Source organism: Pseudoliparis swirei, chromosome 19 (genome assembly GCF_029220125.1).
Source record: "Pseudoliparis swirei isolate HS2019 ecotype Mariana Trench chromosome 19, NWPU_hadal_v1, whole genome shotgun sequence".
Classification (NCBI taxonomy): Eukaryota; Metazoa; Chordata; class Actinopteri; order Perciformes; family Liparidae; genus Pseudoliparis; species Pseudoliparis swirei.
In genome coordinates this window covers 17,078,455-17,091,188 of record NC_079406.1, presented here as the reverse complement: position 1 = coordinate 17,091,188, position 12,734 = coordinate 17,078,455, and the positions used below count along the sequence as shown (strand labels likewise).

At 41.3% G+C, this 12,734-nt stretch overlaps 1 protein-coding gene across 5 annotated transcripts in view; it reads right to left on the bottom strand.

Annotated features, from left to right (window-relative positions):
• mid2 (midline 2) overlaps positions 1-12,734 on the bottom strand; it is a 176,486-nt gene that overhangs the window by 50,992 nt on the left and 112,760 nt on the right. For 3 of the 5 annotated variants that reach the window (XM_056440108.1, XM_056440110.1, XM_056440107.1), the window contains 2 exons: positions 7,217-7,282; positions 5,313-5,408 (listed from right to left, as the gene is read on the bottom strand). In XM_056440108.1, the coding sequence (XP_056296083.1) occupies positions 5,313-5,408; positions 7,217-7,282 (162 nt within the window). The remainder of the gene's footprint in view (positions 1-5,312; positions 5,409-7,216; positions 7,283-12,734) is intronic. The other 2 variants (XM_056440111.1, XM_056440109.1) reach the window with 1 other exon arrangement.

Sequence of the window (12,734 nt, the reverse complement as noted above, 5' to 3'; positions counted from 1 at the left end):
ATGAACTCACCTGAACACGTGGTACTAGATAGGAGGGAAATAAAGTTTATTTTCATAATTGGCCTGGGTGTCATCGAGCATGTTCTATTTCATGTTGCTCTTTATTTATTTTGATGCAGAAGTCACATGAGATTTTGCAGAACATGGCATGCAGACTTACATAACATGAACACAGACTTTTTTCTCTCCATGCTGTTTACGAACTATTTGTCTTACTTTACGAATCGAAGGATCATTTAATTTGGATTGTAGATGAAATAAATGACTATTGTTCACGGACCTCGAGTGACTCAGAGAAACGGAGTCAGTCTTCAATAAGAAATGAACTCAAGACACAGAGTGAAGGCGGCAAACAAAGTGCATTTGTCTCCGCGGTTATTAATGTCAACTCGAAGAAATGGTATTTTATTAAGAGCCAGTGGGTTAAAACACAGAGTATGATTTTGTGTATGTGTGTGTTTTAGGCAAACACGTGGTAGCTCAGCATTGGTACTATCTGCTGGATTCCACCGTACCTCCTCGAAATCATAGCAGAAGCCCAAATGGGAGCGGCCAGCAGTGACGAGGCTGGACGAGGTACAATACTCTGCAGACAGGTTCATGCTCGACTCTACAAGGTTGTCACTTAACGAAGCGGCTGAGCCACTTTGGAAGATAAATACCATTTGACAGGATAATCTTGTCTGTTTTAAAATTGTCCAGTGGGATCTAAATTCTTTTTGCAATCATCCTAAAATCATTTTCAACACCATGATGAAGAACTCAACCTCCTGTATTACAAGACACAGTTGAGATAACACCTACACAGTCAAAGCATCACATTACGCTATATCTGCACAGGGAGTAGGCATGCTTTGTAGTAGCGTTGCCCGTAGTGTCGTGGTCCATCCGATGTTCAAAGTTGTCTGAATTACATAACTGCCTCTCTTTGAACAGCTGGAGGACGGATGGTTTCGAGAGCTACTCGAGCTCATCCTTTGTTCTTTAATCATGGTTTGAGTCAGATTATCTGGAGAGCTACAGCTGGCAAGCACAAGAGGCCACTAGATGCGGACTGGTATCTGATTCTTCTTCATGGTGAAAAGCGCTGCATCAGCCACTGGACTGCTGGCAAATAACAAGATATGTACAAAAACATCCAAGTGGTTGTAAACAGCACATTAAAGATAAGAATTTTAAAGATATTTGGTTTATTTGCTCCATTTTTGGTTACATTTTTATATTTCCAAGTAAAACGCCTTCGAGAGTAAAATTGGTCTGAAATTCAAAGCACTAAGTTGACCTTAATGAGCCCATGATAGGAAACCAATATCCACTTCTGAGACGATTCAATATTTAATCAGTTGCGCCTGAGTTTCTTTAAGCCGGTTGTTTGACAAACCAAAACCTTATCCAGGAGGAGGGAGGGAAAGAAAGGAAAGCTAAAGAAAGAAATTAAAGTCCACTTTTTACCGCTTGCACTTCTTCAATCCGAATTGTTCCAGTCAGAGAAAGTGAAAGCAGCGGGCAGCGGAGCAGACCCCGAGTAGCGGCGGCAGTAGACGGTAGAGAATCAACCACAGTGAATAGCGCCATGGCCTGTTTTACGGTTTCCTGTTCACTTATGCCGTAAGTTATGTCTTCAATACTTGAAACCCGCTATCTTTTGTCTTGCATTTAAAGTTATAGGACGAGGGAGTACATCGGCTTTATGGATGTTTCTTACTCTGAAGACAAATACTTCCTATCCAAGGTGGTTGTAATTTAAAATGCCTAATATTCAGATATAAAGTGAGATTTTGTTTTAAATTCACAAATATCTAATATACAGACTGTCTCAGAAATTAGAATATTGTCATGAAGTTCTTTTATTTTCTGTACGTAATTCAAAAAACAAAAATGCTCATATTCAAAACAATGAAATGGCTTTCTTCTCGTTTGGCTACGCTGGGAAATCTTCATCTTAAAATTTTAAATTATTAAAAATTTGAAAAAACCTGATTGGGCTAGTCTCTTCTCTGCAGCCAGCTCTCTGGCATTGAATGGATGACAGCGAGCGTTAGCTCAACAACAATCAGTGAAATGCTCAAGGATCCTGTCACTTGCTCAACGTTTTTAAGAACGCAGAACATTACTCTGAATGTCATGAAGTGCAGCAACATAATTAACAATCCCACAGCAGAGGAAACGATAAGGAGGCCTCCAAAGAAAGAAACCGTCAAGTCATCTTCCCCTCGCCTGAAGAGGAGACATCTCCCCGAAGAGATCCCCAGGAGATCAGCGCTGCATCGTCGCTGTGTGTGCCGACACAGTGCAGCCGACTCATGCCGTGTTTGATCATATGTTTGGCACCAAGACAATGTGATGCAAACGAGGAGGAGCGGAAACCAGGTCAAGCTCAAAGCCCATGCTTTGTGCACACGGTCTGTGCTGTAGTGTATGATTGCCCCGCGTCTTCCTCCTCAGAGCCTGGACCCGTTTCGGTCAGAGAGATCATGGATTATCACGCTAACACGTACACCACTTGAAGCACACACCCAAACACTTTCACATTATTTGTTGTCTTTCTGTCGTGTTGATTGTTGTTTGTTTGTCATGTCCAAATGTTGCACCTTCCGCCAAAAAAAATTCCTCGTTTGTGTAAACATTCCTGGCAATAAAACTGTTTCTGATTCTGATTCTGACGTCCTCTTTTCCTCGGCTTGCCTTCTCAACCCTGCACATTCTTCCCTTTGCTTTCCTTCTTCTACCTTTTCTCATTTGTCCTCCTCTCCTCTCAAGAGCCACATTAATATGAACTCACCTGAACACGTGGGTACTACAGGGAGGGAAAATAAAGTTTATTTTCATAATTGGCCTAAAAGTCAATGGAGCATGTTCTGCCTCATGCTATTGCTCTTTATTTATTTTTGATGAATAAGTGATGAGATTTTGCAGAACATTAGTATGCAGACGGAGACAATATGAACACAGACTTTTTTTTCTCTCTCCATGCGTTGTTGATGAACTGTTTGTCTGTACTTAATGAATCACTCAGCGATCATTTAATTTGGATTGGGTGAGCGAGCTGCATGATTTATTGTTCACGGACCTCAGAGTGACTCAGAGAAACGGAGTCAGGCCCTCTAAAAAGAAATGAACCGCACACAGAGTGAAGGCGGCACCAAAGTGCATTTGTCCTCCGTGGCTATTAATGTCAACTCTCATGAAGAAATGGTGGCATTTATTAAGAGCCAGTGGGTTAACACACAGAGTATGATTTTGTGTATGTGTGTGTTTTTAGGCAAACACTTGGTAGCTCAGCATTGGTACTATCTGGCTGGATTCACTCGGTACCTCTAGTAAATCATAGCAGAAGCCCAAATGGGAGCGGTCAGCAGTGACGAGGCTGGCCGAGGTACAATACTCTGCAGACAGGTTCATGCTCGGACTCCTACAAGGTTGTCACTAACTCAAAGCGGCTGAGCCGACTTTGGAAGATAAATACCATTTGACAGATAATCTTGTCTGCTTTAAAGATTGTCCAGTGGGATCTAAATTTTTTTGCAATTCATCCTAAAAATCATTTTCAACATCTATGATGAAGAACCGAACCTCCCTGTATTACAAGACACAGTTGAGACAACAACCTTGTACACAGTCAAAGCATCACATTACGCTGCTGGCATCTGCAATAGGAGAAAGTGCACAAGTGCTTTTGGTAGTAGCGTTGCCCACAGTGTCGTGGTCCATCCGATGTTCAAAATTGTCTGAATTACATAACTGCCCCTTTGAACAGCTGGAGGATGGATGGTTTCTGAGAGCTACTCCAGCTCATCCTTTGTTCTTAAGTCATGGTTTGAGTCAGATTATCTGGAGAGCTACAGCTGGCAAAGTACAAGAGGCCACTGGGAGCGTGACTGGTATCTGGATTCTTCTCTTCATGGCAGTGCGTTGCATCAGCCACTGGATCAAATGGCAAATAACAAGATATGTACAAAAACATCCAAGTGGTTGTAAATATAAAGACATTAAAGATAAAGAAGACTTTAAAGATATTTGCTTTATTTGCTCCATTTTTTTGGTTACATTTTTATGGCTTCCAAGTAAAACGTCTTCGATATAAATTGTCTGAAAACGGTGCTGCACTGTTGACCTTTAATGAGCCCATGATAGGGAACCAATATCCACTTCTGAGACGATTCAATATTTGATCAGTTGCGCTCTGAGTTTTCGTTTTTGTTGCTTGGACAAACCAAAACCCTTATCCAGGAGGAGTGGGAGGGAAAGAAAGGAAAGCCAGAAAGAAAGAAATTAAAGTCCAATTTTTACCGCTGCACTTCTTCAATCCGAATTGTTCCAGTCAGAGAAAGTGAAAGCAGCGCGGCAGCGGAGCAGACCCCGATAGCGAAGGCAGTAGACGGTAGAGAATCAACCACAGTGAATAGCTACGGCCTGTTTACGGTTTCCTGTTCACTTCATGCCGGTTAAGGCCTCAATACTTGAAACCCGCTATCTTTTGTCTTGCATTTAAAGTTATAGATGAGGGAGTACATCGGCTTTATGGATGTTTACTCTGAAGACAAATACTTCCTATCCAAGGTGGTTGTAATTTAAAATGCCTAACATTCCTAGATATAAAGTGGAGATTTTGTTTAAATTCACAAAATATTCAATATACAGGACTGTCTCAGAAAATTAGAATATTGTCATGAAGTTCTTTATTTTCTGTAATGCAATTCAAAAAACAAAATAAACATTCTGGATTCATTACAAATCAACTGAAATATTGCAAGCCTTTTATTCTTTTAATATTGCTGATTATGGCTTACAGCTTAAGAAAACTCAAATATCCTATCTCTAAATATTAGAATATCATGAAAAAGTATACTAGTAGGGTATTAAACAAATCACTTGAATTGTCTAATTAACTCGAAACACCTGCAAGGGTTATGAGCCTTGACAAACACTCAGCTGTTATAAATCTTTTTAAACTTGGTCTGAGGATTTAGAATTTTATGATATAGGATTTTAGAGTTTTCTTAAGCTGTAAGCCATAATCAGCAATATTAAAAGAATAAAAGGTTGCAATCAGTTGATGAATCCAGAATATTTTGTTTTTTTAATTGCATTACAGAAAATAAAGAACTTTATCACAATATTCTAATTTTCTGAGACAGTCCTGTATATCATATCCGGAATAATAGTGTAATACTCGCGTGCACGTGAACGTAGTCATTGACAGTTCTAAGTACCACTCTACTGAACTCTCTGAGTCATACTGTCCGATCACAGGTATGCATGAAGCTTTCCTCCTGTCACTCGGGGCTCAAACACAACGACATGTCGCATACCTCCACCTGCTGACAGATCTGGATGAGCTTGGCCATCTGGTTCTCCAGTTCGCCGTTCCTCTTCACCAGGTTGGTCAGGTTGTTCTCCAGGGTTTGCTGTTGGGAGGAAGGAGGAACAGAGAGTCACGGACCATCACTACTATACAGAGTGTGAAGAATGTACATTCACAAGTCAGGTTAGGGACCACCTTGTTATTCTGTATTTAAAGTCTGAACATTCAGTTTAAAACACTGGAAAACACCTGAAAGATCACTTATTGTAATTTCTCACCATGCAATTGTGTTTTTTCAATAATCAAACAATAAAGAAGACAACAATCGTTCTTTAATATGTGAATCTGGTGATAGCATGCCATAGTGTGTGATGTTTTCGGAGAAGTCTGTGATATCAGTCCCTTGTTATCAACCACTTAACCAATAATTATTAATTAGAAATATTATTATATTATTAATAGCAATACCCATATTGATACTGAAAAGCAGAAGGATATAAAAGGAACTGTCAGATAAAGATTTGTGTAATCAATTTACATACATATTTTTGGGGTCAGCTACAACACAGATATTATTTAGTCTTTGGATACTAGAGAAATGGTCACTACTAACAAATATTTCCTGGGACATCTGCACGAAATAATAAAATACTGAAGTACGTTTTACCCATCGATCATGTCCTGAGAGTTACCTTGAAACAAATCAAATCCAAGCAGAAAAAAGTGTTTACAAATGTTTAACTGCTGTTCTTTGGCACATTTTAAATAGGACCGTGAATGGATCCAAATGCTTTGAGACATAACAGGACGCTATTAAAACACATCCAAATGATTTCTATAGCCGAGTCAATACCAAAGTTACATTGACAAGTCAAAACTTGAAATCCGCATTTGAAGCGAAATATATTAGTCATTGCTGGCTGTAGGAAACAAAATCAATCCAACCAAGCAATTGTTTTATTTTTTTCTCTGTTTTATTAACCAAAATACTGTCTGTGATATGATTATTATTTAACTGCCTGACCTTGTCATATTTGACTTTACAGCCATAAAAACCATCATATGATCCCTGTCAAACTAAAAGCTTCCACTGTTTAATGATCAAACACTCAATTACTATCCGTTAACTGTGGCTGTTTGTCAAATGCAAAACACAAGACACACACACACACACACACATACCAAAACATTTAGTCAAACACATATACAGCACAAAAGATGAAAATATTTTGTTTTTTATTTTGTTTATTGTTGTTTTTGTTGTTGTTTTATTTTCTTCTTTATTTTATATTAATTTTCTGATTTATTTTGATTTCAATTTAGGATAGGAATTTATAAGCATTTCTTGCTTCTACCTATACCTTTTCAGTCTTTCTCTTTTGTATATTATATAGGATAATATTGTATTGTATTTGATTTGATTGACTGAATAAAATACACAAACAAACAAAATGGAAACGAGCAAATGGCGAGACAGAAATAAAAGTGCCAATCAAAAGGAAGCAAATCAACGATGGCGGTAACAAGATGGGCATCAAAACCACCACAACACAACGACCACAGCTGCAAAGGGACAGGAGAACAAAGCAGCAGACAAGCGGCGGGCGTTTGAAGTGGCTCAACTCATGCAAGTGAAAGGGAGGTGGGCTGAGAAAGCACCTGGCCCCACCGCTGACTGTCTGACTGTCTGTCTGACTGTCTGTCTGTCTGTCTGCTTTTTTGATATCTCCTCTGCTTGAGCTCAGCCTGATTTACTCTGTCTGCTTGTGTTTGTTTGACTTCATTATGTATCTGGCTGCTTATCTCCCTCCCTTTTCCACCCAGGTGTCCACCTGGATGCCTGTCTGCCTCTATGCAGCGATTGCGAGGGCGGTTGGGGAGGTTTTGGAAAAAGGCAGCCAGGGAACTCACCGCAGCGCTTGTCTTTGAAGCCTCCATTACCGCATCTGACATTCTGCCCGGGCTCACCTGATAAGCCTACAAATACACACATACGCTCGCATAAGTGCACACATAAACACACACATGCAGACGAGCCCGAGCGCACACCGTCTGCCACCTAAACGCAACTGAAGAGTGGAACTCCTCCCTGAAAACGCTGCCCCAAACACTCCTGTGATCGTCTTCGACATGAATGCAGACGAGAATGTGGCTCAGTGTCTGGAGCTGGAGTCACATCACGGGAACTTGTGTGTTTGTTGTGTCGCAGCCCTGCGTGAGTGAGTTTGTGTATGAGGGAGTTTGAAGTGGAACATCAGTGAGAGGGGACAGATGGGTCATTAGTTAGCAGGCTGGAGACAAAGATGATTAATACATCAGAACGTATCTCTGTGTATGCAGATGACATCTACTTGTACTTGCACATGTACATGAATAAAGCCACTAAACTGTGTTTGTGTGTACCCATTTCACAAGTGACCACAACACGTGTAGGAGAGTGTGTGTGTGGATAAGTTTCTGCTTAGCAGTCCTGTGGCTTTAGCCTGGCAGGCAGGATGAGTGGCAGAGAGAGAGAGAGGGTGGGGGGGGCAGAGCAACCGTCAAGAGCAAAACTCATTAAAACACACAACAGACATCAAAGGCAGCTCAAACCACTCCGAGAAAGAGAGAGGGAGCAGAGAAAGACACAGATAAAGGGAAGAAATGGGGGCAGAAAAGGGTGTGGAGGGTGCCAGCAAGTAGTGGATGGTGTCAATCAGGAACATGCTATGATGGCTTATTCTGTCAAAATTAGAGTAGCTATGGCAACTGTCTATAACTTTATAGACATCAATCCTGGGTTTCACGAGATATCGTGTTTAGTCCCTCTGTAGTTATTTGTAACTACAAGCTAGTTTCAGACTAGTGATTTACTGAATTTAGGTTTTGTGATTCAAACTTTATGTCATATCTGTAGCACCATACAAACTATTTATAACTATATACTATAACTTATTAAACAGAAAGTCATTGTAACATCATGAGCTGTAACATAACTTCTAAAAAAATAAACGTGTTGGATGCCAAACAATAAAATCAAAACTTTAAAACTATGATAAGGTTAAATTTCCAACCATGGGCGTAACTTAATTTTAGGACTATATTTTGATAATTTGAGACTGTTCAACTATACTGGCAGATGAAGTAGGAATACAAGGTAATAAGTACAACAAGGCACACAATTAAGGAGACAGCGAGGGATACAAGAGAGGGCAGAGGGAGACGGAGGAGTGAGTGAACGGAGAGCAGAGGAACCCATGAATGGAGGGAGGAGGAAGTAAAAGGCAAGTAGAAATGAGTGACCCATTGCATTTCAGTTGCTTGAGGCGCATGGTTGGGCTTGCTGGGTACAGGCAGGTATCTCAGCATAAGGTCAGAGCATTTATTCACTGATTCTCTCTGGACGTGGCATGTCATGAGAGTGAACTGAGATGGAGGGGGTGGATGGGATGCATATAGGCGGTAGTCCCCGTCTTCTATCTCTCTGTCCCTCTCTACCTTCTCTCTGTTCTACAGTACATCTACTCCCCCTCTAACCTGGCTGTCCGTGTCCTCCTTCGCTCTGTGCCTCGCTCCTTCTGTCCGTTCTCAGTCCGTCTCGGCGCAGCTACAACTGCAGCTGCTGGCGGCCCATCGGCGTGGGTGGGACCGCCACCCCCTCATATGACATCATTGTGTTGAGGGGCTCCTGGGTCTCATTCTTTTACGGATGATCCCGTTTCTCTTTGAAACAAAAAAGGACTGATCCCTATTTATATTACAGTAGCTACCGAGACTGGAGAGAAGGATTGTGGGAAAGCACAACCGAACACCTGCATATGGTTTTAAGGTTTTAAGTCTGTAGATCGATTCACATTACTGCTCAACAACAATATTACATCAAAAAGAAATACAATTCTGTTTGTCTATAAGGTGACAACCCAAATACTCATTTAGGAGAAAAAAACTGCAGGGCATTACTTGCCAAATAAGATGACATCGTCCAGTGGCTGAATGAATCTTCAGGTCGATGTGATGATGTAACAACAACAATTCATCCACCGCCACAACAAAAATGGAACAAAATGCCCAAAGGCAAAGTATCCAACTTCAAAGTATTTTTATTTAAATTAATGCGGGATCCTCCCCCATGCACAACAAGAGAGTAAGAGAAACAGAAATGAAAGGGAGAGAAAGTGTGAGAGATTAAACTCGAGAAAAAGAAAGAGAAAAGAACGAGCGCCGCTGTACAGCTGTGGTTAACGAGGCTTTTCAGAATCGGGACGTGTCAGTAACACAAGCCTTCTGGGAAACAGGGTTTTTGTCTGAGGATAATATTCCATAGGGCACAACGCTTGAGAGACCAGCCAATTGTAGTGAGGTATAACAAAAGGGGAGTCACGCTCGTCTCCCCACCCTCTGGCTGAAGCTCACTTAATGAGACCAATAGGGATACTTAAAGCGAGATTAAATGTTCACACTTTTCTGTCTGGACCTCGCTACCAAAAGCAGTCCATTTGTTCATTTTGGCTCTGCCTGTCGTGACGTACACGAGAGCCCCCCTGCTGCCGATTCCACATGCAAATAGATATACAATACGTCTGTAATGGACTGTAAAGTATTCACTTTCAAGGTTTCAGCTCTGAATAAGACGAGACACATATTTGAACTCCAGGTGGAATTCTGCGACCTTCAAGCTAGAAGCGACCGCACGGACCTTCAAGGGATCTTGCAACAGTGGGGAGCAGCGTAACCGGGAGCAGACGGCGAGAAGATACTCGCTTTCATTTATAAGTCTGGTGGGGGAATTTATTCAAAGTTGCTCAGAGGAAGCAGGAAGAGGAAGCAGGGAAGGGTACGGAAGGACAAGTCTATCCTGCCGTGTGTCGACTTCTCACAGCTTTGACGAACCCTAATTGCTTTTTCCACTCACGGCTTGTTATGAGAAAAGGCCATCCTAAATGGATACAAATCCAATAGTAATTCAACTTTTCAGCCACATGAGGGGATGAGGATCAATAAATCTCTCTGTAGGTTTGTAAGGGAATATTGCATCGTCATGACTACTGAACAGCAGCGAGGAGGACAGACACAAGCTGGCATTTGATTTTGTTTCTACGACTCTGAGATATCCCAGAGGTCCATATGTGCTTTCAGCTTCCCAATTATGTGTTTAGGTTGGGGACCGACTGACCCAGGACTAACAAAAAACATAAAAAAGGATGGAGAGAATAATAATGAAAAAGAAAACACAGAAATAGATGTAACATTTCCCGATGGCCTTCATAAAACAATTTCATATCATATAACAGGCTGAGAATACTGTGATATTTTAATGTTAAGAGATGGGAATTTAATACTGCAGATTATGGGGGATCTGGACGAGATGAAGGGGGGTTAGTAGAGGACAGAGAGATGGTTGAATGGGCTAAAAGGATCTCACCGTTTCATCTCAACGGGCCTACACTGGATTCTTGTCGGAACAGTGCAATTCAGTTTGAACGATTACTACTGAGAACAATAGCACATGAACAAGGCTCGGCGGCTGTTCGATATGATCTACAATACCTCTGCTTAAGAGAGAGAGGAACTGATTTTCACCTGTTGTTTGAGTCAACAGTGACACCAACAGTGTTGTGTGCTAATAGAGTATATCTTATAAATGGAGCAGCAGGTCGATGGGAGCAAAGAAATTAACTTCATTAAAATAAATAAAATAATTAGTGAGAAACATAGGCCAATTCTGTTAACATCAATATACGACACTGATATAATTATTATGGTAGTAACTCAAAAGCAACACACTTGTATTCCCACTGGATTGGTGCCTTGCTGCTCTGATCAAACACTTAGTCAGTCACTGGGTAACAGCAGCAGTGATGCACATGCAGTACAGTAACAGCTAAACTCCAACAACTTAGCCCAAACTCCTCGTGCTCCAATAAAGATCTTTTCCAAGATTGATATTTTTGTGTCATGGTCATTTCTGTCTGACACACTGGGTGGATGTAACTCATGACGACCACAGCACATTACACAGTGGGGATGACCATTCAAACCCAATGATTTTCGTGGTTGAAGGCTACATTTCCATCGGATGGCCAGTCAAATAAAAAACACTGACTTGGTATGATTATTCAATGATTATTATATAATTAATGTAGTATTGACTTTTAATAAATATTAAATGACTTGCATGTCAGAGACACCAGAGCCTCCAGAACAGGACACGAGTGGCTCTTTAAAATCGTTTGTGTCATCTTGTTGTACAGTATGCTTTTCAGCTCATAACAACTCCTTGTTATCCACATCCAGCCTTCTCCATCGGCGGTGATGTCGTGAGGTTGGGGCTCCTCGCTGTGGGCCAGGTCAGGAACACTTCTCTCCTCAAGACTCGAGCTGAAGGCAACACCTGTGACTGCTGAGTAAAGACATTATTATCCCGGTGGCTTGGTTGGCTGCTTTGTGGAGTAGCGACAGGCTTTTGAATATCTTCATATATCACACATGTACAAGGTTATGTGCTAAAATGCAATATTGATAGTAAAGTCCAGAGAGAACTGCTGTTACCTAAATCAACTATGGCAAGGTCGGCACCATGGTGAATGCGTTTCTTTTAATCTGTGACTGAGAGCCGGTGTGCACAGTCTGAGGCAAAGATTACACGATACAAGTGAAATGAATACGGTCACAAACAACTGCTTGGCATGTTTGGCTCTGATTTGTTGCCCAATACGCTTTGGCCACGGAGAACTATCTAAACAGCAGAACTGAGCGGAGCGCTTTCTGTACCCATGAGGCTGCACCTCCGTACTCCTGATCATATCTGGACTGTGACAGATGTGAACCAAACACAAGAAGAATAAACTGCTCTAGTATTCTGACTTTTTAGGTTCAAACTGAAAATGTTGGAGAACACCTTCAAGGGACCAAGAGGACCACACCAGTCACATCTTCAAATGTGGGCTTTGATGGACAAGTGGCCTAATGCGGCCCTCCACCTAATCCAGGTTAAAGCTCTTGAGTCAATGGGCATCTCTGCTAAAGTGTCCTTCAGCAACGCAACCCGAAAACATGGTCCTGTAGCCGACCTTCAACTCTGAAATCTCCGTGAAACCGGAGGAGTCATTGTCCCGTGGATCTTTCTTTTCTTTGCATCGCTTGCACAGTGATGACATGTCAGCTCCGATATCATCGTCTGCGAATGTTAGCGAGCTTGCTACTTTTGTAATGTCAAGCAAACTGGATCTACATCATACAACAGGACATTGTTTAGCTTTTGTCATTCCCATACAACCCACACCCCTCTGATCTTTCATCAGCAGTTTTGTACTTAACTTGTTTAGGGTTTTATAGGGTATGGAAATAAGCCTTTGGGCAAACCTTTACAAATGTTTTATTAATGTGAACAGTCACCATAACTTAAATAAATGAATATACAAGCCAAGCACTGTAGATATTCTGATATCGA